Source organism: Microchirus variegatus (assembly GCF_963457635.1).
Source record: "Microchirus variegatus genome assembly, chromosome: 19".
Lineage (NCBI taxonomy): Eukaryota > Metazoa > Chordata > Actinopteri > Pleuronectiformes > Soleidae > Microchirus > Microchirus variegatus.
Genome location: NC_139820.1, coordinates 1,712,105 through 1,735,626, shown reverse-complemented (window position 1 = coordinate 1,735,626; position 23,522 = coordinate 1,712,105). Strand labels below are relative to the sequence as shown.

The 23,522-nt window shown below is 42.1% G+C and overlaps 2 protein-coding genes across 2 annotated transcripts; both read right to left on the bottom strand.

The window, feature by feature from the left end:
• Positions 1 to 836: 836 nt before the first annotated feature.
• On the bottom strand, positions 837 to 3,824 carry LOC310940757 (uncharacterized protein). The gene is made up of 6 exons (XM_083905754.1): positions 3,676 to 3,824; positions 3,498 to 3,584; positions 3,338 to 3,409; positions 3,076 to 3,240; positions 2,755 to 2,997; positions 837 to 1,786 (listed from the first exon to the last, which is right to left on the bottom strand). The coding sequence occupies exons 1-6, from the start codon at positions 3,764 to 3,766 to the stop codon at positions 1,002 to 1,004; spliced, it is 1,443 nt and encodes a 480-aa protein (XP_083761880.1). The 5' UTR covers positions 3,767 to 3,824; the 3' UTR covers positions 837 to 1,001.
• A 7,336-nt stretch (positions 3,825 to 11,160) lies between these two features.
• Positions 11,161 to 16,404, bottom strand: naf1 (nuclear assembly factor 1 homolog). Its single transcript, XM_083906298.1, has 9 exons — positions 16,338 to 16,404; positions 14,928 to 15,138; positions 14,703 to 14,844; positions 14,142 to 14,235; positions 13,204 to 13,286; positions 12,906 to 13,066; positions 12,765 to 12,816; positions 11,714 to 11,801; positions 11,161 to 11,629 (listed from the first exon to the last, which is right to left on the bottom strand). Exons 2-9 carry the CDS (start codon positions 15,125 to 15,127, stop codon positions 11,232 to 11,234), a joined length of 1,218 nt encoding a protein of 405 aa, XP_083762424.1. The 5' UTR covers positions 15,128 to 15,138; positions 16,338 to 16,404; the 3' UTR covers positions 11,161 to 11,231.
• Between the last annotated feature and the right edge of the window lie 7,118 nt (positions 16,405 to 23,522).

Genomic DNA, 23,522 nt, shown 5'->3' with positions numbered 1-23,522 from the left:
AGACATATTTTTAACAGAAGAGCTGACTAAAATGCAGTTATACTTCCTCTTTACACCTTTAAATAATTATTTTTGCACATTAGACTCATCGTTATATCAATAAAACACCATATTTCTAATAATTTAGCATGTCATTTTGGGAAAAACTAAAAAAAGCTCATTTAGACATATTTTTAACGGAAGAGCTGACTAAAATGCAGTTATACTTCCTCTTTACACCTTTAAATAATTATTTTTGCACATTAGACTCATCGTTATATCAATAAAACACCATATTTCTAATAATTTAGCATGTAATTTTGGGAAAAACAAAAAAAAAGCTAATTTAGACATTTTTAACGGAAGAGCTGACTAAAATGCACTTATACTTCCTCTTTACACCATTAAATAAATATTTTTGCACATTAGACTCATAGATATATGAATAAAGCACCATATTTCTAATAATTTAGCATGTCCTTTTTTCGAAAAAAACAAAACAAACATACAAAAAAAGGGCTCATTTAAACAGCTTTATAACGGAAGAGCTGAGTAAAGAGTGTAAGATTCCTCTTCTTAGTTTTGTGTTTCAAGACATGGAGCATGAATAACCTTTATGTTCAGTATGTGTTTAGGTTGTCCCTCGAGTCAAAGGACGGTCACATGACTACAAGAAACACAGCCCGGGTGCATTTCTGAAAAACATCTGTATTCCATCATCGACATGGATTTTAAAAGAACAATGATATTGTGCATATTGTTTTCAACATTAAGTATTAGTATTTGGCATGCAGGATACAAAAGGCACTCAAATTGTACAGATGGGCTACGAGAGAATACATCACATTAAGAGTGGAAAGACAACACGGTAAGGTGCCAGTTCACACTGATTCTGTAACGGCTATTTTCAGACATGTTGCTGCCTATACTGTAGGTGAAGAGGAATGGAAGAAGGAAGGAAGGAAGGAAGGAAGGAAGGAGCGCAGATATACTGTCACATTAATCAACAAAAACAGCGACTGTTAGACGTCCAGCCTGGCCTGCTGCTTGGGCCGACCGAGCTGCCTGGTCGGCCCCATGCGTCGTCCGGCGTGTGTGCGCTGGTGCTGCCGGAGACCCTGGCGGTAAATGAAGCTCTTCCCACATTCCGCACACTCGTAGGGTCTCTCCCCGGTGTGAAGCCTGTGGTGCACCTTCAGCTCCTCGATGCGGGAGTAGCCTTTCCCACAGACGCTGCAGACGAACGGTCTGTCGACGATGTGGGTCTGGTAATGCGCCATTAGGTACGAGTTCATCCGAAAGGTCTTGCCACAGATGGAGCACGCGAACGGCCGCTCCTCCGAGTGCTGCATCTCGTGCAGCTTGAGCGACGACGCCGTGTGAAAGCCCCTGCCGCACTGCGAGCAGAGATACGGCCTCTCCCCGGTGTGGATGCGCTGGTGTATCTGAATGTAGCTCTCGTTAATGAACTTCTTGCCGCAGTCGGGACAAGCGAAGCGCTTCTCCTTGACGTGCGTTCTCATGTGCTCGTCCAGCGTTTCTTTTTTGGTGAACTGGACGCCGCAGCGGCTGCAGAGCAGAGGCTGCGGCGCGTTGTGCTCGGCCGCGTCCGACTGCACCGCGGTGTGCGTGTGCGCCGTGACGTGATGTGCTTGCAGAGCCGACTGGCTCTCGCAGTCTTTTCCACATTCAAGGCAATGGAGGGACGATCTGATCTTGGACTCCCCCGGCAGAGACTTCAAGTATTCGGAGAGGTCCGACGCGTTGGGATTCAACTCTTCCTCAAAGTCCGCGACTCCCTTTTGACCTTCACACAGTTTAAAGCAGAGGAAAACAATCTATCAGTCCAACTCAGTGTCACTGTTACTTTTTAAACCATGACTAAATTAATCATCAACTGCTTTGATAGAATCGTTTTGAAGTCGCGCTGGGCACATTAACGGCAGTTAGCGGCGTCAACGGTAACGCTTGACGCGTTTCCATGACAACTGACCAAAAAAAAAAAAAGACGCGAGTCTCTAAAGTAACGCTAAACTTTAAAAACAGAGGCACACATACGCAGTACACAGGTACGCTGGTTATCTGTTAGCGCTGTGCTTTTCGCTCAATACACAGACCGCTCCAGTTCCACTGTATGCTAACGCTAACGGCGCTAAAGGAGCTAACTGGTAAAAGGTGCCTGGACTCCGGTGTCGCGGCACGTAAATGTGACGTCACGTGTGTCTTTTTTCAGTCAGTCGTCATGGAAACGCGGCATGTAATATGCGTTAATGTGCATTAACGCATATTACATGCATTAAGCTAGTGCTCAGCACTAGCTTGAAACTTATTTCAATTTCTTTTCAAAAAATGTAATGTTTCAACTTTCGTTTAAAAAAAAAATCAAAAATATAATGTTACAACTTTTGTAAACAAAAAAAAAAATTATTACAACTTTTGTAAAAAAAAAAGTTATATTTCAACTTTTGTCAATTTTTTTTTCAAAAAATGTAATGTTTCCACTTTTGTTGAAAAAATAAAAATAAAAAAGAAGAAGTTATATTTCAACTTTTGCTTCTTTTTTCCCCCCAAAATAATCACATTGGTTTTGCTGAATCAGGTCAACTTTCTGAACAAAGCTATATGTTTGTATTTTCACGTCATATGATGCAACATTCTTTTATATTTCTTGCAATAAACAAATTATGAAGATTTTTGCATGTGCCAACTTACGACTAATTTTTTTCCGAGAGAGGAAAATCGTCATTAAACAGACGTTGTACGACGTGAACTCACCAAAGTGGACTTTGTAGTGAGTCTTGAGGTTGCCCTTCTGGTTAAAGCCGCGGCCACAGATGGAGCAGCAGTACGGCTTCTCTCCGGTGTGGATCAGCTCGTGCCGCTCCAGCTTGTAGGCGTGAGGAAACTCTTTGCCGCACACCGAGCATTGGTACTCGATCTTTTCCTTGGGCTTCTTCAGGAGCTCGGGGGGGATTTCTACGGGGAAACGGAGCCTCTTTCTGCCAGGGAGCTTCTTCCCTGAGCGGGAGGGGGGAAAAAAAACACGTATGATGACGTGATATAAAACGCGACGTGACGTCCGTTAGTCGCTCTTACCGACTGAAGCGCCGCTCTTTTCTCCTCCTTCAGCCGATTGTTTCGCCTCTTTCTTTTTTCTGCCTTTCCTCTGCTTTGCTGCGACGCGCTGCACAGTTTTGGAGTTGGCGTCTCCCGAATCCACAGCGGCAGCGACGTGTTTCCTTCTTTTGGTACGCCTCGACGCTATCATTTAAAAAAAACAAAAAAAAAACAACACGTGATGCAGACTGATCAATTCTGATGAATTAATGTGTGAAATCCAGGAAGGCGGAACACTCACTTTCCGGCTCTGAGTCCAGGTCTGCATATAGCGGAGGGATCTCTGTAATCTTTCTTCTGCTTCTTCTCTTTACTTCGTGACAAAGAAAGAGGAAACATTTAAAATACGTCACTTTTGAATCCTTTTCCACGTCCCGCGCGACTCGACTCGGCTCACTCACCAGGATTTACTGGAGCTTGTTCCTCTGCGTCGTTCACCGTTTTCTCTGCTAGCTTGTTCTTTCTTCTGCGTTTCTTTCCTGTCGACGCTGTGGAGGGGGGAAAAAAAAAGACCGTTAACTATTCACTGTGATGATATTTGAACCGGAACAGTTTGCGTCCCTTATGATTTCCGTTTACCACAGTTCAAGGGCGAAATGGTTGCCATCTTTACGATTCTCTCTCTCCCCTCCTCTTCTTCCCTTTCATCCTCATCCCCCACCACTTCCATGATGAGTGTGGGACTACTGCTGAACCTGTGGTTTTGGCCTTGCAGACGAGACGCAGACAAGTCGACATCCTGCGATCATAATCATTTCAAATATCAGTGTCATGTATGCCAACATCCTTCCCTGTGTAACGGCACAGCGTTAGTAAAGCCAGATGAATACATTTCAGGGAAGTTCTAAAGCAGTGGTTACCGACCCTGGTCCTCAGGGAACACTGGTCTGCCATGTTTTAGATGTTGCACTGCTGCAACAACACCTGATTCATATAAATACTCAGCTCGTTATGAAGCTCTACGGAAGCCCGATAAGAGCGTTTGAAAATATTTGCAAAGCTCTTAAGGAATAATTTGAATGAATTTCTGAAATTCAGGAAATTATCCATTTGCCCTGATACACTTTGACAGTGAGCTGACTTTCTTCTAAAAAACAAAAAGTATCTCGGAATGACTTGAAATTTACCATCATAATAGTCTGTATCGCCCTGAACAAGGATCCTTTGAAAATATTTGCATATCTCTTAAGGAATCATTTTAATGAATATTTGAAAACCAGGAAATGATCCATGTGCCCTGATGCACTTTGACAGTGAGCTGACTTTCTTCCCAAAAACAAAAAGTATCTCGGAATGACTTGACATTTTACACAGTAATAGTCGGTATCGCCCTGAACAAGGATCTGTTGAAAATATTTGCATATCTCTTAAGGAATAATTTTAATGAATTTTTGAAAATCAGGAAAACATGAAATTTGCCCTGATACACTTTGACAGTGAGCTGAGTTTAGTCTCAAAAACAAAAAGTATGTCGGAATGACTTGCCTTGCTCTGTGGAGGACTTTGTGTGTGATCAGAGCCTCGGTCTGGACCTGTAAAAACCAAGGTGATTGGTTCAGGTTGAATTCTAGACAAAAGAAAAAAGTCAAAAGAGCAAAACAAAAGAAAAAAACAATGATCTCCACAAATACTTCCTCCAGTGAGTCAAGGTGTGAAGTGTAACTTACTGGCATCCCAGTCCACCACCTCTCCATCAGAGTTGATAAAACCTCCAATTTCTTCATCCTCCTCCTCCTCCTCCTCATTCTCCTCCTCCTCCTCCTCCCCGGCCTGTAACCTGACAGTCAGGCGGAGCGTTTGGCCCTCCATGTTTGAAGACGCCATTTTGATTTCTTGCGTCACCGGAGATTTGAGCTCGGGCGAATCCTAAATGACAGAACATGGAATTTAAGAAGAGGTTAGAGTTAAGAACAAACAAAAACAAACACACAAATATATAGACAAAAGTATTCAGACGCCTGAGACTGTACTGACGTTTTCAAATATATACACTAACATTCAAAAGTTTGGGCTCACTTAGAAATGTCCTTATTTCAGAAGGAAAAGCACTTTTTTCAACACATTTTGAGGAAAATTAAAATTTTGAGAAAAAATAAAAAAAAGTTAGAGAAAACAATTAAACATTTTGAGAAAAAAAATAAAAAATTTGAGAAAAAAAATAAAATGTTGAGAAATTTTTAAAAGTTGCCTTATTTTTTAAGGCACTTTTTTCAATGAATATAACACTTTTGAGAAAGAAATTAAAGTTTTGAGAAAAAAATTAAAATTTGGGGATTTTTTTTTTTCTTTTTAAAGGTCCTAATTTATGAAGGAAAAACACTTTTTTTCAATGAAAATAACATCAAATGAATCATAAATACACTCTATACATTGTTAATGTGGTAAACGACTATTCTAGCTGCAAACGTCTGGTTTTTAATGGAATATGTACATAGGTGTATAGAGGCCCATTTACAGTGTTCTAATGGTACATTGTTTTTGCTAATGGCGTTAGAAGGCTATTGGATGATTAGAAAACCCTTGTGCAATGATGTTAGCTCAGCTGAAAACAGTTTTATTTGGAATAAAAAACATTATTTCTAATCTTGTCAATGTCTTGACTATATTTTCTATTCAAAGTCTGACTTTTAATGGTAAAAACAACAAAAATTGCATAGGTGAGCTCAAATCTTTGAACGCTAGTGTATACGGTACTTTTACATGGAGTTGGTCCCCATTTCCTCATGATTTTGAAGTGTTTCTGTGGTGAATTTGTGTCCGTTCAGTCATCAGCGTAGAGCATGCATGAGGTCGATGGGCGCTGACGTCAGGTCAGTCGAGTTTCTTTACAGTCCTTTGCTTTGTGCACCGTCATGTTGGAACAGAAAAGGCAGAGCGTCGTCTGCTGGTGTTTAAGATTTGCCACTCACAGTGATCACTCACAGTCCAGCCATCCTCTTTCCTCTTCGACGACTACTCCAATCCCCGGTGCCTTGCGACCGTAATCAGAACTCGTTTCTCGTTTTCATAACTGTCATTTAGACTCAGCGCCAAGGAATCTTGGAGTTCAGGATCCTATAAGACGACAAAAAAAACCACAAAACACGCAGACGTTCATGGTCAGAACACAGAGCGATAACAACCACATTCATCACTGATAGTTCGCAACATAACTCGAAAAGTCACAGATGGATTCGGATGAAATGAATGCATGGGAAACATAGGTACGGTGGCCCTGAGGTGCAAAACACAAACGCAAATCGCAAATCAAAAAACACAAACGCAAATCAAAAAACACAAACGCAAATCAAAAAACACAAACGCAAATCACAAAACACAACACAAATCAAAAAACACAAACGCAAATCAAAAAACACAAACGCAAATCAAAAAACACAAACGCAAATCACAAAACACAACACAAATCAAAAAACACAAACGCAAATCAGAAACACAAAAACATTAACTCAAAATGGAAACACAAATCACACAACACAAACACAAAAGTTAATGTTTTCGTGTTTTCTGCTTTTGTGTTTGCATTGTGTGTTAATGTTGTGTTTTTTGATTTGCGTTTGTGTTTTTGATTTGCGTTTGCGTTTTTTGATTTGTGTTGTGTTTTGCGTTTGTGTTTTGCACCTCAGGGCCACCGTACATACGTCTTCAAAACCAACCCGATAACACAAGGAGTCGTGTTATTGGGAGTACAGTTCGGTTACAGTTCATGTGATTGCGTGGCAAACACGACACACAACCCACTCTATCGCCCACTCTAACCCTGGGCGAGAACTCTGGAGATGTGACCGGAGAAGGTGGCGAGCGTTTAATATGCGCGGCAAAAATGTATGACCTATGAATGAGGCTGCGTTGACTGTACAAGACATTACTTTATTATTCCTTACTTTGAGTATTTGTGCAACCGTGTCAAATCCTAGCGCCCTGTGGGGGGGGGGGGGGGGGTTTATCAGTGTGGTGAGCAGCACGGGTGTTTTTGGACAGTGAAGATTATAAATAGGGAGAAAAAAAAAAAACTTATGAAACATTTACCATTGCATAACTACAACACAGTTGTGTCTATTGTATTCTATTACACAGGATCATGTGTATACAGGTGTTATGTGTTATATTCATTGAAAATAAGTGCGTTCCCTTAAAAAATAAGGACATTTTTTTTAAAAAAGAGAAAATTGTCATTTTTTTCCTCATTTTAATTTCTTTCTCAAAATGTGTTATATTCATTGAAAAAAAGTGATTTTCCTTAAAAAAAAAATAAGGACATTTAAAAAAGAAGAAAATCCTCAAATTTTTTATTTTTTTCTCGAAATGTAATTTTTTTCTCAACATTTTAATTTCTTTCCCAAAATGTGTTATATTCATTGAAAATAAGTGTTTTTCCTTCAACAATAAGGACATTTTATAAAAAAATCTCAAAATGTTATTTTTTCCTCAAAATTTTAATTTCTTTCCCAAAATGTGTTATAGTCATTGAAAAAAATGTGCGTTTCCTTCAGAAATAACAATTTATTTTTTTAATCTCAAATTTTTTTTTTTTCTCATCATGTATTTATTTTTCTCAAATTCTTAATTTCTCTCTCAAAATGTGTTATATTCATTGAAAATAGGTGATTTTCCTTCAAAAATAAAGACATTTCTAAGTGAGCAAAAACGAAAACACTGTGTATTAAAATGATTAGAATACAAAATTGCAGCTATATATATATATATATATACACACACACATATATATATATATATATACGTATATATCTCTCTATATATATAGTTATACATATATATACATAATATATATAAATATATACATATATAACTATACGAACAGCTGCAATTTTGTATTCTAATCATTTTAATATCATTTAATATATTTCTTATCATCTCCCCATAGGTAATGACGTCACGATGGCTGAGTGACACAGGGACCTGACCTGTTTACACTCAGTGGGCACTCGGTTTATTAGGTACACCTCGGTCAAAAACGTGTTAAAATCCACTGTTATACGCCACATATACGCACACGTTCACTGAGAAAACGGCACTTTAAATGTCTAATGAACGGGTTTTTTTAATCACATTATTTGCCACAGTAAAAAAGAATAACGTCACAGTCCGTGGGGCTGCAGCCGTTTCAAACACGTCTTGTTATTTTAAGCTAGCTCACAGTTTTGACTTGACATCCTGAGATGGTGTCACCAGGCAGACATTTTCTTAACAAACAAACAAACAAAAACAAAACAAAGTGAGACCTACAGTGCACAGTAGAGCATAAATCCTTGCTGAGCACTCGGCTAATCATCTTCTATCTTGGAGCAGACGCCTAGCTAGCTATCAAGCTATTCTGTCACTGTGCTTCTCTTTTAGCAGTTTTAGCAAACCTTAGCAGCGAAGCTCGGAGGTTTTATGGACACTTAACGCGTCAACATACACTTTTTTTTTGTATTTATCGGCAGGTAAATACACATGTAGCTCCCACCGCTCGCACACAGTTAAAGCTACATGCAGCCAGGAGGCAGGAGGCAGGAGGCGGCGGCGGTACAGTGAAGAATGAGTGCCCGAGTCCGCAGCTACGTTACCTCGGACATGGTGCGATGATGTGGCCGCCCGGTTTGACGGAAGTCATGGCTGTGAATGCGGGGACGAAGAGGAGTGACGGCGGTGGTCCGTGTCGCGCCGCTGTCATTGACATGTAGCCGTTCGGCGTGTTAGCTAACACTGTGTGGTCGGGTCTTGCGCCACCACTTCTTCTGTATTTTCCCCCGATTTTCTTCAGCGGCGATGACAGGTCACCAGCGGCAGGGCTTCACACCGCCCCCTGTTGGCTCGGCATGGAAATGGAGAAGCTTGGGTTCAGTGGCAGTGGGGGAAAAAAATTGGGTTCGAAATTAATGAATAAATAAAATACTCTCTTGCAACTTCATCCTTTTACGGAGCTTGTCGTTTGGCAGAAAACACGAACTTTTAAACACTTTTATTTTGAAAAGTCAGTGATGCTAAAGATAAATATATTTTAACTGTATAAATGTATTTATTTGCCCCGAATATTCACATTAAAGTAAAGACCATTATGTTACGTCCCAGGTTTTAATCTCTTATAATTTCTGTGTTAAGGTAGCTCTCTGTCTCAAAAAGGTTGGTGACCCCTGGTGTAGATTATCTTAGTTTTTGTGGGTTTGCATGATCCAATCCTCCGTCCCTCATGGTTGTTAAATCAGATCTTTTAAATTCTCCAATGGCCACGTGACTGTGACTCTTACATTTGTATTTTTTCATAGTTTATTTGCAGAATTCTCTGTGAATTTAGGACCTGAACAAAATCAACATTAAACAAACGATTCTTTTGTTAAATAAACAATGTGTACGTTTATGTCTTTTAAACCCTGACAATGACTACATTTCCAAGTTCATTCTCCTCCTTTTTGAACACTTATTTATATTTTGGCTGATGTTTATAAACAGTATAGAGTACGCAATTCAATTCAATATAACTCAACGTTTTATAGTTGATCCAATGTTGAACTTCAGTGGGGTTTTGTTGATGCGATATATACACGATGCACTCATTTTTCCACCAGTCACATTTATTTGTTCTTCTAACAGTGATTCTGAAATAACTCTGGTGGTAAATCACAAAATCAAATCCAAAAAGAAATCTGTATTCTGTATAATCTGTATTATCACAGCTCCAATCATTTGTTTCTTTACGGCAAATAAACAAAGACTCCCGTTCAGTCATTTCACAGATTCTACATTTAAAAAAAAATTAAAAAATAAAGAAATATTATCTGAAAACAAAATAACTCACCTGCCACTTTATGAGGTACACCTGGATGCACTCTGATTTTATGGCCTCCCCCCCCCCAAGATAACTTGGACTTTTCCTGGCAGTGATTTAACCGTTTAGGAACGACGGTACTGAGACGCAGACGTCAGTCCTGAGGTTCTACCGTAACGTCAAGTATAGACGTAGATGCAGAGCACCGTTTCTCTGCTGTCCGTCCAGCATTTGCTACAGATCGCAAACGGCCTCGTGGTTACGCTATCGAGACGTACGCTCGCCAAATCCCGCCAGCGACGGTAACGGAAGGGTTCAGGTTAGTGCTGTGCAATGGGTTAATGGGACACCGGAGTCCAGGCACCGTTTACCAGTTAGCTCCGTTAGCTGCACTAGCCTCTTTTAGCGCCGGTTAGCGCGCCTACAGTGGAACTGGAGCGGTCTGTTTATTAAAGGAGAAGAGCAGCGCTAACAAATAATCAGCGTACCCGTGTACTACCGTGTGCGTGACTTCTGTTTTTAAAAGTTTAGCGTTACTTTAGAGGCTCATTTAAAAACAATCACAGTCACGCAAACATGACGTCACGCGCGTCTTTTTCTGGTCAGTCGTCATGGAAACGCGTCGCACGTTGACGTTGCGTCAGCGTTTGAGAGCACTAGTTCAAGTGAATATCTAATCAGCCTATCGCGGCGCAGCAACTGTGGCGCTTCCAGGCGAGAAGGTGTTTTTTTTAAGGTGTTTTAAGTTGACTTAAACCGTGGCACGAGTCGCTCCAGAGAAGAAATTATAGAAAATGTGTTTTTGGTGCCGGAAGACTGTGTCCTGTACCCAATAAAGTGGCAAGCGAGGGTGTAATCACAACAACAACAACAACAACAGTATCCTTGGCCAAAAGTGTGAAAGAAATAGAGACAGTGAGATGATAATATAAACCTTTAACTGGTTTAAAGCTGCAGTTTGCAGGATTTATTTGAGGTTTTACTTGGGCATTATTAAGATTTAAACAATCACAGGGAGGGAGACGCGACACCTGCTCTGTCCTACGCATCAAAAATAAACCAAACAAACCAAAAGTCTGCTGCCTACTGCAGCTTTAAAATCGTCCACTGCGATCAGATAAATCAACATCCGCGATGTTAGAAAGGAAACTAAAACTTGTGCTTGGCTACAACTCCACAACGAATCTGTCGTTTGGTCCATTAAATGTCACAACAACAACAAAAAAAAGGATTTCTTTGTTCGTACGGAGCAAAGAAAGCAGAAAGTATTCACGTTTAAGACGCGGAGGAATCTGAAAACGCCGTTTAATAAGTTATAATAACACGTACAGACGGTGTGTGTGTGTGTGTGTGTGTGTGGGGAGGGGCATCACTGAGGAGGTGGTGGTGGTGGAGGAGGAGGAGGAGGAGGAGGGAGGTCAGAGAAGGGGAGAGAGTGTGGTGGCCACATGTGAGAGGTGAACGCCGGGTTGAAGAAGGACGGAGGAGGCGGAGGGTAGAGAGGGAAGCCAGGGGGAGGGTAATGGTGAGGGTGAAGGTGAGGAGGAGGGTAAGAGCAGTGGGGAGGAGGAGGAGGAGGAGGTGGGGGGAGGTACGCGTGAGGAGCATCCATGTGTCTGAACGGTGGCTGTTTGCCCCTCGCGTTGTGGTGCCTGAACGACGGCCCTGCGTGCCTGGGTGGGAAACCCCTGACGTCACGATGCTGCTGCTGCTGCTGCTGCTGCTGCTGCTGCTGCAAGGTGTTCTGGGTAATCTGTGCAGGATTATCTGGAACGAGATGAAGGAGCGTAAGACAGAAAGAAAGAAATAGGCCAGGGTTGTGTGTGTGTGTGTGGGTGTGTGTGACTTTACCTGTGCCGTTATTGTCCCGCCTCTTCCTGGACGTCTTAATTTTCTTCTTTGCCTCCTTCTCTTTCTCATCATCACTGTAATCTAAAGCCTGGAGAGACAGAGAGAGACATTTATTATATTCCAGTGTCAATTCCACAGATCCTTAGCCCTGATGTTCCTTTCAACCGTCTCTCCGCCAGCTAAAGTAGTTTTTATGATCAGTGTTCTCCACATTATCCGTCATCGTCCAATCACAGTGGCCAGATTTTGGGGCGTCGCCCTAACGCACTTCGCGTCATACGTAAACTGAGCAACGAGGAGGCGGCGATATCTTCCATCAAGTCACGTCTCGCGATAAGTTGTTCACTTTCAAGTCCGCTCTGCTCGCGGCGCCCTAAGCGAAGGTAAGGTCCGAAAAGCTCACTGTTCTAAGTGAGAAGGTCTAAGGATAGAGGGTCCAAGGACGGAGGGTCTAAGACGGAGGGTCCAAGGACAGAGGATCTAAGAACAGAGGTGCCAAGGATGGAGGGTCTAAGACGGAGGATCCAAGGACAGTGGGGCCAAGGACAGAGGGGCCAAGGACAGAGGGATCAAGGATAGAGGGGCTAAGGACAGAGGGGCCAATGAAAGCGGGTCTATGGACAGAGGGTCTATGGACAGAGGGTCTAAGGACAGAGGGTCCAAGGACAGAGGGTCTAAGACGGAGGGGCCAAGGACAGAGGGGCCAAGGACAGAGGGTCCAAGGACAGTGGGGCCAAGGACGGAGGGTCTAAGGACAGAGGGTCCAAGGACAGAGGGGCCAATGAAAGCGGGTCTATGGACAGAGGGTCTAAGAACAGAGGTGCCAAGGACAGAGGGTCTAATGTGTTTATGGCTCGTAGCAGCGGACAGCAGTCATTGGAGGCGACGTTCATTAGCTTGTTTGCTAACATTGTTTATGTCTGTATCGCTCAGGGTTAAACTGCAGGTTAAACTTCGCACAAATCCCACTGTTTGGTAAATGCCGTGTAAGATGGATGTAACGTGGATGCCCCCTGGTGGACACTACAGAGAACACAGAGCTCTTTCTTACCTCCATTGGCGGTTCCTGGTCGTTCTTCCACGACGCGTCGGATCCCCGCGAACTGAAGAAGAAGAAGAAGAAGCATTTTCACTACTACAACGCCAACAAAAGTCAAATCCATCGCGGCAGAGACGCCGACAGTTTACGTACAGTTTGAGCTGCTGCGTGAGGATGTATCCCGTGTACTCTTTGATCGCCGGCGTGTAGTAAACCGTCTGTCCCTCCGTCAGCCCTCTGCTGCTCACCAGCTCCGGCGACTTCACGCGCAACAGATACAGCGGACTCCACACTGGGCCAAACACCTCGAACACCTGAGGAGACAGCGACGACGTCAAGTACGCAAAAACAGAACGACTGACCGAGTTACAGTTACAGACGATATTTATCAATCTAATGACGTGACATGTAGAAAAATGTCCACGTTTAAGGTTAAAATGTTTACTTTTACCTTTCCCAAAGCCTCCCTGTCAGACTGAAAGATGACGGTGTCTTCAGCCAGAGCAGGAATGTCTTTCAGAGACTGGACGACGACTGTAGAGACGAGAGACGGAGAGGACGAGAATCAGAACCAGAATAGTTCATTAACCAGATATAAATGAAGGGTCCAAGGACAGAGGGGCTAAGGACAGAGGGTCCAAGGACAGAGGGTCCAAGGACAGAGGGTCCAAGGACAGAGGGTCCAAGGGCAGAGGGTCTATGGACAGAGGAGCTAAGGACAGAGGGTCTAAGGACAGAGGGTCTAAGGACAGAGGGTCCAAAGACAGAGGATCTATGGACAGAGGGTCTATGGACAGAGGGTCTATGGACAGAGGGTCTAAGGGCATAGGAACCACAGACAGAGGGTACAATGACATGGGGTCCAAGGGCAGAGGGTCTAATGGCAGAGGGTCCAATGACAGAGGGTCTAAGGGCAGAGGGTCCAAGGACATAGGGTCCACAGGCAGAGGGTACAAGGACAGAGGGTCCAAGGACAGAGGGTACAAGGACAGAGGGTCCAAAAGGACATAGGGTCCAAAAGGACATAGGGTCCAATGACATAGGGTCCAAGGGCAGAGGGGCAAAGGACAGAGAGGGCCAAGGACAGAGGGTCCAAGGGCAGAGGGGCCAAGGACAGAGGGGCCAAAAGGACATAGGGTCCACAGACAGAGGGTACAATGACATAGGGTCCAAGGACATAGGGTCCACAGACAGAGGGTAAAAGGACATAGGTTCTAAGGACATAGGGTCCACAGACAGAGGGTACAAGGACATAGGGTCCAAGGGCAGAGGGGCCAAGGACAGAGGGTCCAATGGCAGAGGGGCCAAGGGCAGAGGGTCCAAGGACAGAGGGTCTATAGATATAAAAAAAAACGTAAAATAAGCAATAAAATGTGTGTGTGTGTTTACCGAGCTGCTGTATGATACTGGCGATTTTTCCAATAGGCTTCAGTTCTACTTCCTCTGGTAACGACAGAGACAGTTCCTCGACCGCCGGCAGCTCCTGCAACACATTTTGAGGATGCGTTGAAACGTATTATCGGATATCGGCAAACACACCAAGACAAATGATTCAGTTTTCAGGATTTCTTCTGTTATGTGGAGCAAAGAAACTAAGAAACTATTCACATTTAAGAAGCTGAAACAATCAGAAATCTGGTTTTAATCATGTTATTAATCGATGATCAACATACTTGACGATTAATTTAGTCATTGATTAATAATCATCTAGGCCGAGTAGACATACATCAAGCAATGCAGGGCATGAACCAGTAGGTGGCATCATAAAAAACAAGGGAGACGTTCACCTAAAAATCAACTTAAATTCACTCTTGCACGAAATTCAAGCACTTTCAATGGCTCATGTCAATTTAGTTTTATTTTCAAACACATTCAAAGGCCTTGAATGTGTTCTATTTTACTTTTTCAAGGATTTCAAGGACCTGTTAATAAACGTGACCACAGACTGACCTCCAGCAGGACTTCATCTCTGGCTCTGATGGGGGCCGGTTGGCTGAAACCCTCGTCATCATCCTCCTCGAGTACGGGGGGAGGGGGAGAGGGAGAAGACGAGGACGAGGAGGACGAGGAGGAGGAAGACGACGAGCTATCACTGGGTTAAAAAACAAACAAAAAATCTTTCACTTTCCTGGTTCAAAAACAAAGAGAAGAGCGCGCGGACCGTAAAATAAATACCTGTCCGAATCGTCCGAGTCGTCACTGCAATCGTCTGCGGCTGCAGAGTTTTCCCGCTCGTCCGGATTCGTCTGCGTGCACGACGTCGACGCGTCTGTGTTTTCAGGGAGACTTTCCACATGCTCTGCCACAGAAACCTCCATGTCCTCCTGCTTCACCTGTGCCGTCTGCTCATTTTTGTCCGATTCCGTTTCGTCCATCTGAGAAGCTGCTGCAATTTCAAATCACGTTAGAACATGCCGAGCATTTAAAGAAACCATCTGGGGCCAAACGACAGGGAAAGAAAAAACCTCTCGGCGCGATCAGGGCAACAAATGTTGATGATTTTCAAAATGTGTTCCTCAAACCTCAAAAAGATGATTTTTCCAAATGTCTTCTTCTTCAATTCATCACTTTTAACAAATAAACTGGAATATATTCACATTTAAGAAGCTAAAAAAAAAATACTCTTTAGATAATTTAATGATGGTAAATCGTTATTTGCAGCCAAAATATGTCAAATATAACACGTGAATAGAATGTAACATGCAAGAAATAATTAATAATGACAAAATAAATGCCAAATATATAGTTTTGTGAATGCAAATAGTACGAGCAAATCAAAATAATTCAGTTTTAATTATTTAATTACAGCAAAGAAACCGGAGAATATTCACATTTAAGAAGCTAAAAAAAATTATAAATCACAGAAACTGGTTTTAATTACTGAAAAACAACCAACACTCAAACTAATTAATAAATATTTTAATTTTTTGTTATTAACTGTATGTATTGGATGTATATATGCATATATTTAATAATCAAAAATATTAAAAATATACATCAAAATAGTTCATGGTTTATTTAGCAATCGATTAATCGAATTAACGTTGCTATGGAAACTCGTTTCCGTAGTAATAAAATAGTACTTTTGACATTTTAAATAAAAATTATGAGATTAAAAGTCAAAATTATGAGATAGAAAGTAAAATCTACCTATTTATATCATATTTATGACTTTTTTCTCATAAATTTGACTTTTAATTTCATAATTATGACTTAAAGTGTGAAAATTACGACTTCAAATCTCAAAATTACGACTTTTTTCCCGGAAACGGGCTTCCACACATTGCAGCCCTGCTTGTTTTAAATAGGTATATTTAAATAAATGGGTGTATTGTATGCACTTTAACTGTTAAAGCAGTTAACACGTTAAAGACAGAGATATAAACTTTCATCCACTCACTCACTGGAGTCGATTTTGTACCTGCTAGCATCAGTCGGCTAACTAGCTTAGTAGCTAACCAAGGCTATTTTGGACCGCACGACACTTCCTGGACAGACTCGGTTCTGGCCCAACGTCGTGTTTTTTGACGCATAAACGTGTCAAAAGTGAGCAAAGTGAATAAAAGAGCGCCGTTGACGCCGTACCTGTGTGTTATTAGAGGAGACACTGGAGCCGCCGCGCTGAGAATCTCCACGAAAAACTCTCTCTCACACACGCAAACTCCACTCGAACGTGACGCACATACTACTTCCGTTAAGTGTCTTTCAAAATAAAAGCAGCGAGCGGCGCGGTGACAAACCCTCAGCAAAAAACAGTATGAGATGATCACCGTAATACGACGACACAACACGTGAAAAAAATACACTTTTATTTAACTTTTTGCTCTGCATATGATCTTGTTCGAAAAGAAACACGCGTCTACGCTTTTTACACGTGTGCCAGTGTTTATTTTGAAGGTAATTTGTTCAATTCCGGTTGTAGCTGTTTGTGTCGGTCAACTTGACAGCGGTCCACATGTCCACAACACGTGGGTTTCTGTTTTTCCGGATATGCGCAATAGAATATATATATAATATATATATATATATATATATGTACACATATATATGTATATATACATATATATATATATATATATGCTCCATATATAATTTAAACAACTGTATAATTTAGAGTTCAGAATAAGAAGCTTTCCCATCTGTATTCCAAATGCAAAGGCAGTGTACCTTATCAAATATGACCAGCAGGTGGCAGCACAACTCTATATAATCAATCTGGGCTACACTATTCCCTTACAACCATCTTTGACCTGCACTTAAATTCGTTTTATTGTGGCTCAGCTGGACCGACTCAATTTTGGTGATTATTATGTTTAATATGTTTAATAGTTTGACTAGCTAGCTAACAGTCATCCCAGTTTTCTATCTATCTATCTATCTATCTATCTATCTATCTATCTATCTATCTATCTATCTATCTATCTATCTATCTATCTATCTATCTATCTATCTATCTATCTATCTATCTATCTATCTATCTATCTATGCTAGCAATACAGACATTAACTAGCTAACAGAAAGACATGTTTTCTTTCTGTCTTTGCTAGCTAACATAACATTATGATTAACGGCTAAAAATCCCCTTTAACATTCAATTGAAAACCCAAGTGGACCGAAGGAATTCACAGAACTCTGTGTTTTGTCGAAAATAATAGGAAAAAATTCCTCTCTCCTGCCACAAATCCTTCGTCAAAGATCTTCTCCTCTGTGTAGACGCACAGTCCAGCGCGAGCGCAGGTGTTTTCGACAGCACGCAGGGAATTGAACCCGCGACTCTGGAGGGGCCAACAGGAAGTGTTTGCTGCTTCTAAAGGCAGCAGGTGTTTTTCCCAGCCATTGTCTAAGCAAGTGTTGTTTTCCTTCGACGGCTCCGTTGCCGCTGTCATTGTGTCCCGCGTGACAAAAAAAACCCCGTTAACCAGTAAAATTCCACGCGCAGACAATTGGTTGTTCTGCATCTCCACTGCGACACCAACACATCTCAGGGAATTCCTGGAATTCGGAATCTTTTTTTGTTTCCTGTTGTTGTCGATGTGTCACTTCCACTTTGCTCCCCGTGGGAAACGAACGTAATTTTGAAGGGAAAAAATACGATTCTGAGACAGTGGGGAAGAACGCACCTGCACTATTTTGAACGTTGCTGCTTCATATCTTAGCTTTAGCCTCCGTAAGTTTGTCCTTGTGTCTACAGTTTTGGGGTGAATTCCAAGCTATCGTTTGCTATCGTTAGCTTTTCAATAAGCCGTGGTGTGTGCTAACTGTCAGCTAAATATTTGTATGAGTATCATCTTATAACTAACTGACAACCTAATAACTTGACTGACAAACGGATCGTAATAAATAATCCTGACGTAAATGTGTTCTTCTTCTTCTTCTTCTTTTTTGGAGTTGACAGACTGGACGCAGCTTTTCGCGTTATTCTGCCCCCTACAGTCTGAAGACGTATCTGCATTTAAGGGGGTGTCCCATTTCTAAGTGACAAAATAAGCCTCAACACTTGGTTTTGAGGGCCAGTTAAAGATTAGTATTGTTTGAGTTTTGTCCTCCAATGAAACGTAACCATGGGTCGTATGCAGGAAGTACGACCCGCATAGGTTTTTAAAATAGGTGCCCCCTAGTGGTAGTATAAATAACAGCAATCTGGTAGCTTGAGCAAGCTTCCATGTGGTTTCCACCGGCAGTTCGCTTAATGATTAGAGTATTGTACTTCGGTGTGATCGAGAAGGGTTAGACTGCCAAGTTAATTTTGCTAGCATTAAGCTAATTAAGCTAGCATAGAGTGGTCCTATCGCACATATATGTGAGTTATCTCTTTAAAGGTCCCATATTATGCCCTATTCCTCCAATTTAAACTAGCTCCGTGATGCCCTAATGGACACGTCAGAGACATGCTTTGGTCAACTTTACATGCAAATGAGACACAGGTAAACACACGCCCACTTCTACCAGGGGGGTGTGTCGACGCGCCGGCGCGCTCACGCTAGCATGGCAACAGTTGAACGCGAAACCGTAGGACGAAGTGGTGGCTGGTGGAGGAAACTTCGCGTCACTTTGCGAACTTTTTTGTCACTTTCAGAGGTGCGTGACTTTTTTTTTTTATTTAGCTTAATTTCGCTAAGAGGCTCCACATGTGTCCGACTGGTGTTTTTCTGTTTGTTTCACGCACTTTCTGTCAGGAACCCGAGCTTGTGGTCAGACGCTGGCTTCTTTTACACAAAACAACACTGTGTGTGTGTGTGTGTGTGTGTGTGTGTGTGTGTGATCCCTCTGCTAACGCTGACAGCACGAAGACAGCTCTGACTGCCGTGCACACACCACCAGGCCGCTGTCATCACGGCGATGCAGCTGGAGACGGTCCAGTGAAAACACGGCCGCTGCTGGCGAGTCGAGCAGGAAAAACAGATTTCAGCCACTCAACGGAAACCTCATAAAACTCAGAACATCACAGAACACGTTTGCGTCTTTACCCGACCATTAGACAGCCTTTACCGACTGAGTTTGCGTCACTTGCGTCGCTCACTCTCCCGCAACCAAAGCCCATAGAGAAAATCAGCTGTTTTATATCACAGCACACAGGACTTTTGGACCCACTGCCGCCTCCATAACGGAAGTTCAAATGTGTTTATTTTGCGACTTTGGTGCTTGGTATTCTCCGTTCAGATTTACTTCAGTGACATAAAGTGACCACACGAGGCAGCAGTAGACCAGCAGCGCCTGTGTCCTGGGGTTTGGGGCCAATTCCAATTCCTATCTCAAGCTCAACCCTCAATCTTAACTGGCCGTCAAAACCAAGTGTTGAGGGTTATTTTGTCACTTAGAAATGGGACACCCCTTAAATGCAGATACGTCTTCAGACTGTAGGGGGCAGAATATTTATTACGATCCGTTTGTCGGTCAAGTTATTAGGTTGTCACTTAGTTATAAGATGATACTCGTACATATACCACAACCACGGACACATTCAGCTGACAGTTACCACACACCACGGCTTATTGAAAAGTAAACCACACCGGCCGGCTATCGACAAAAGATCGTAAAATAAAAATAAATGTTACGCAACAATGACGTCAGTAATCCATAATATGGGCCTAAACTAAGATAATACGATGGTTTTCATCGTTTTTTTTATATCTCTATTAACAAAGAAAATGCTTCATTTGTAGCATACTCGTTTCGCTGCTTTCGGCGCCATCTTTGTTATGTCAAAACATGCAATGCATTCTGGGTAGTCTCGGAAAAAATCTCAATATCGAGGGCGATACAGCCCTTAAACTTGGCCCTAAACTTAATTTTTCGGACAATCTGGGACAGCACTTGCACTAGAGGGAGCGCACATTTTTGAGATTGAGGGTTAAGTAAGGAATTGGAATTCACCCTTGGTGTGGCGGAATGAGCGGTTTAGAAATGTGAATTCCAAGCTGTAAAAGCTTGTCAAATGTGGAAAGACTCTTTATCAAATGCACCTTTTTTAAAATAAATTAGCTGAATTGACTGACCATGCCGTGTTTTCAGTGACTGCTAGCATCATTAGCGTCATTAGCGCACAATCGCACAACCCATCGAATAACCTGAACCATCACTTAGATGTCATTGCACTTTAATGTCTGGGCTTCATTTCAATTTGCAGACATTCTGAGCGTCGACTGTGTTTTTTTCGACGACGCTAAGTGAGTTTGTTAGTGTTGCTGCTGGAGGTTTTTTTTTAGCTTGTGTTGCTGATAATCTCTCGCTGCATCTCGGCTGCTCGGAGTTACATAAACAACAAATCCTTGGCTCAACATTGACCTCTTGGTTCGGCAATTAATTGTGCAGAAACACACACACACACACACACACACACACACAAATACGAACAGCTCAGACCCCCCACAAAATAGCAGGCCAAGGTTGCGAGCACTCACTCTCCTTCCAAGTGTGTGTATGTGTGTGTGTGTTCATCCCTGTGTGTTCCCTAATTGGAATGCTATGCTTTTAGTCATGCTATCACAGACGTCTGTGGAATTTGAGCTGATATGAAAATAATTGCTGGGCTCTGGCCCCCCCGGCCCCCCCCCCCACCCCCCCCTGGGTCAGACGACGACGACGACGACGATGTAGCGACGTGGCGTGTTATCGCAGAGTCGGAAACTAAACCCTACGCAAACCCCGATTGTTTACGCTCAGACTTGTTATAGGATGCTAACACGGGATGTTTTTTTTCCCTCGGTTTGTGTTGTTTACAAACTCAACGTCTCGTTCTTGTCGAGCCACTTGGTTCTGGGGTCAGGGCCGGAGCCGCGGGTGTCTCTGTTTGTGTCCGGTGTTTATTTTTGTTTTTTTGCTGACATGGAAACGTGGAAAATCCTTAATGAACTCGGTTTCATATGAACTTGCTGCGTTGCCAGATCAGCACGGGAACGCCAGACCTTTGAAACGAGCGACAGAAACGACATTGAACGACATTGAACGACATTTTATTCATTAATCATAATGAATAATGAGTTCACTTTTATGCAGGTGACACTCGATTATATCTACATTTCCACCAAAAAACGGTTGAAAAAGATAGTTGTGTTGTTAGCTCGCATAGTTGTTAGCTAGCAAAGACAGAATGAAAACAAAACTGGTGTCTTCCTGTTAGCTAGTTAATGTTTGTATTGCTAGCATAGATAGATAGATAGATAGATAGATAGATAGATAGATAGATAGATAGATAGATAGATAGATAGATAGATAGATAGATAGATAGATAGATAGATAGATAGATAGATAGATAGATAGATAAAACGGGGATGTTTCACTGTTAGCTAGTTAACTGTTGTGTTGTTAGCTAGCAAAGACAGAATGAAAACAGAACTGGTGTCTTTCTGTTAGCTAGTTAATGTTTGTATTGCTAGCATAGATAGATAGATGGATGGATGGATGGATGAATGGAGTGATAGATAGATAGATAGATAGATAGATAGATAGATAGATAGATAGATAGATAGATAGATAGATAGATAGATAGATAGATAGATAGATAGATAGATAGATAGATAGATAGATAGATAGGAAAACTGTTATGCAGATGACACTCAATTATATCTACATTTCCACCCAAAAAAAGGTTGAAAAGGGTTGAAATTGGACACATAGGCTTGAATGTTGGAGCGAATGATCTCCGTAGGTTGACCCGTCCAGCGCGTACGCCAACTTTAGCTCCAGCTAAACCCTTTAAATGGCGGATAGTCAAGGATAGAAAATCGATAAATGAAGATAAATAACTGTATGAGGGACGTCCAAAGCTGGTTGGCCCAAAACTGTCTTCAGCTAAACTTTAAAGGCGCCACATGTAAGAATGTGGCCAAAAACTGTTACTACATTCAAATTCAAAATACCGAGGTCTTTCAGGTTTGGTTTTCTGAAGTAACTGGCAACCCGTGGTTGCTCGGCAGCTGAGACTCTACTGACTGCAATGATTGCCTCCGACGGCCTCCTCCTTTCTCTTTGACAGCTCCTGTCCGCTGCTAGCTTTTTTTTCCCCCGACCAGGCGGTTCAGATTTCCACTTGACAAGTGAGACTTTGATCATCGTCCCACTCATCGTCCACGCTCCCCGGAGACTCGGCCAGATGTTTCGCCCTCACCGCAGGCTTTGTTTTCCGCATGCTCAGCGGCCTCCTCTGCCTGCTCGGTCCAGGGAAGAGCTTTAATCAAGTCAACGTGACTCCACAGACTTCACATTCACACACCTTGTCCAATGAATATGCAAATTTAAAGGTGCATTATGTAATAAATGTAAATCAACTGGCAGTAAAATCCTCCTAATATGTCACAGAGACTCAGGAATAATGTTCATATAACAAACTGAACTCACCAGTCTGACATGCAGGAGTAATCAGACTATGAACCGCATTATCAGGTGCACGTTAGTCCGACTAAGACAAGCTCCGATTTTAGTCGGACTAATGTGTTTACATGACATTAAGAAAATGATTGTCTTAGTCTGTATATTTCTTAGTCCGACTCTAATCTGACTAAAGTCGGACTTTCCACAGCACGTTGTCTCCTTCTATATATCTTAGTCCGATTTGAGTCTGACATGCAGGAGTAATCAGACTATGAACCTCATTATCCGGTATACGTTAGTCCGACTAAGACTAGCCCGATTTTAGTCAGACTACTGTGTTTACATGACATTAAGAAAATGATTGTCTTAGTCTGTATATTTCTCAGTCCGACTCCAGTCTGATATTCAGGAGTAAACAAACTATGAACCGCATTATCCGGTGCACGTTAGTCCGACTAAGAATAGTTCGATTTTAGTCGGACGACTGTGTTTGCACGACATTAAGTAAATGATCGTCTTAATCTGACTAAAGTCGGACTTTCCACAGCACGTTGTCTCCTTCTATATATCTTAGTCCGATTTGAGTCTGACATGCAGGAGTAATCAGACTATGAACCTCATTATCCGGTATACGTTAGTCCGACTAAGACTACCCCGATTTTAGTCGGAGTACTGTGTTTGCACGACATTAAGAAAATGATTGTCTTAGTCTGTTCTTAGTCCGATTCCAGTCTGACATGCAGGAGTAGACAAACTATGAACCGCGTTATCCGGTGTGCGTTAGTCCGACTAAGACTAGCTCGATTTTAGTCAGACTACTGTGTTTACATGACATTAAGAAAACAGAATGATCATCTTAGTCTGACTAAAATCGGACTTTCCACAGTTCGTTGTCTCCTATATTTCTTAGTCCGATTCTTCCAATCATTGCAGTCAGTAGAGTCTCAGCTACCGAGCAAC

Bases quoted from the DNA above. Each gene is read 5' to 3' on its own strand.
- LOC310940757 (XM_083905754.1), bottom strand. From the start codon at position 3,766: ATGGAAGTGGTGGGGGATGAGGATGAAAGGGAAGAAGAGGAGGGGAGA. The intron at 3,241-3,337 runs GTGAGTGTTCCG...TTTAAATGATAG, and splicing joins CCTGGACTCAGAGCCGGAAA to CGTCGAGGCGTACCAAAAGA. The intron at 1,787-2,754 runs GTGAGTTCACGT...AACTGTGTGAAG, and splicing joins TCACTACAAAGTCCACTTTG to GTCAAAAGGGAGTCGCGGAC.
- naf1 (XM_083906298.1), bottom strand. From the start codon at position 15,127: ATGGACGAAACGGAATCGGACAAAAATGAGCAGACGGCACAGGTGAAG. The intron at 13,287-14,141 runs GTAAACACACAC...TCGTCTCTACAG, and splicing joins CAGTATCATACAGCAGCTCG to TCGTCGTCCAGTCTCTGAAA. The intron at 12,817-12,905 runs GTACGTAAACTG...CTTCTTCTTCAG, and splicing joins CTCACGCAGCAGCTCAAACT to TTCGCGGGGATCCGACGCGT.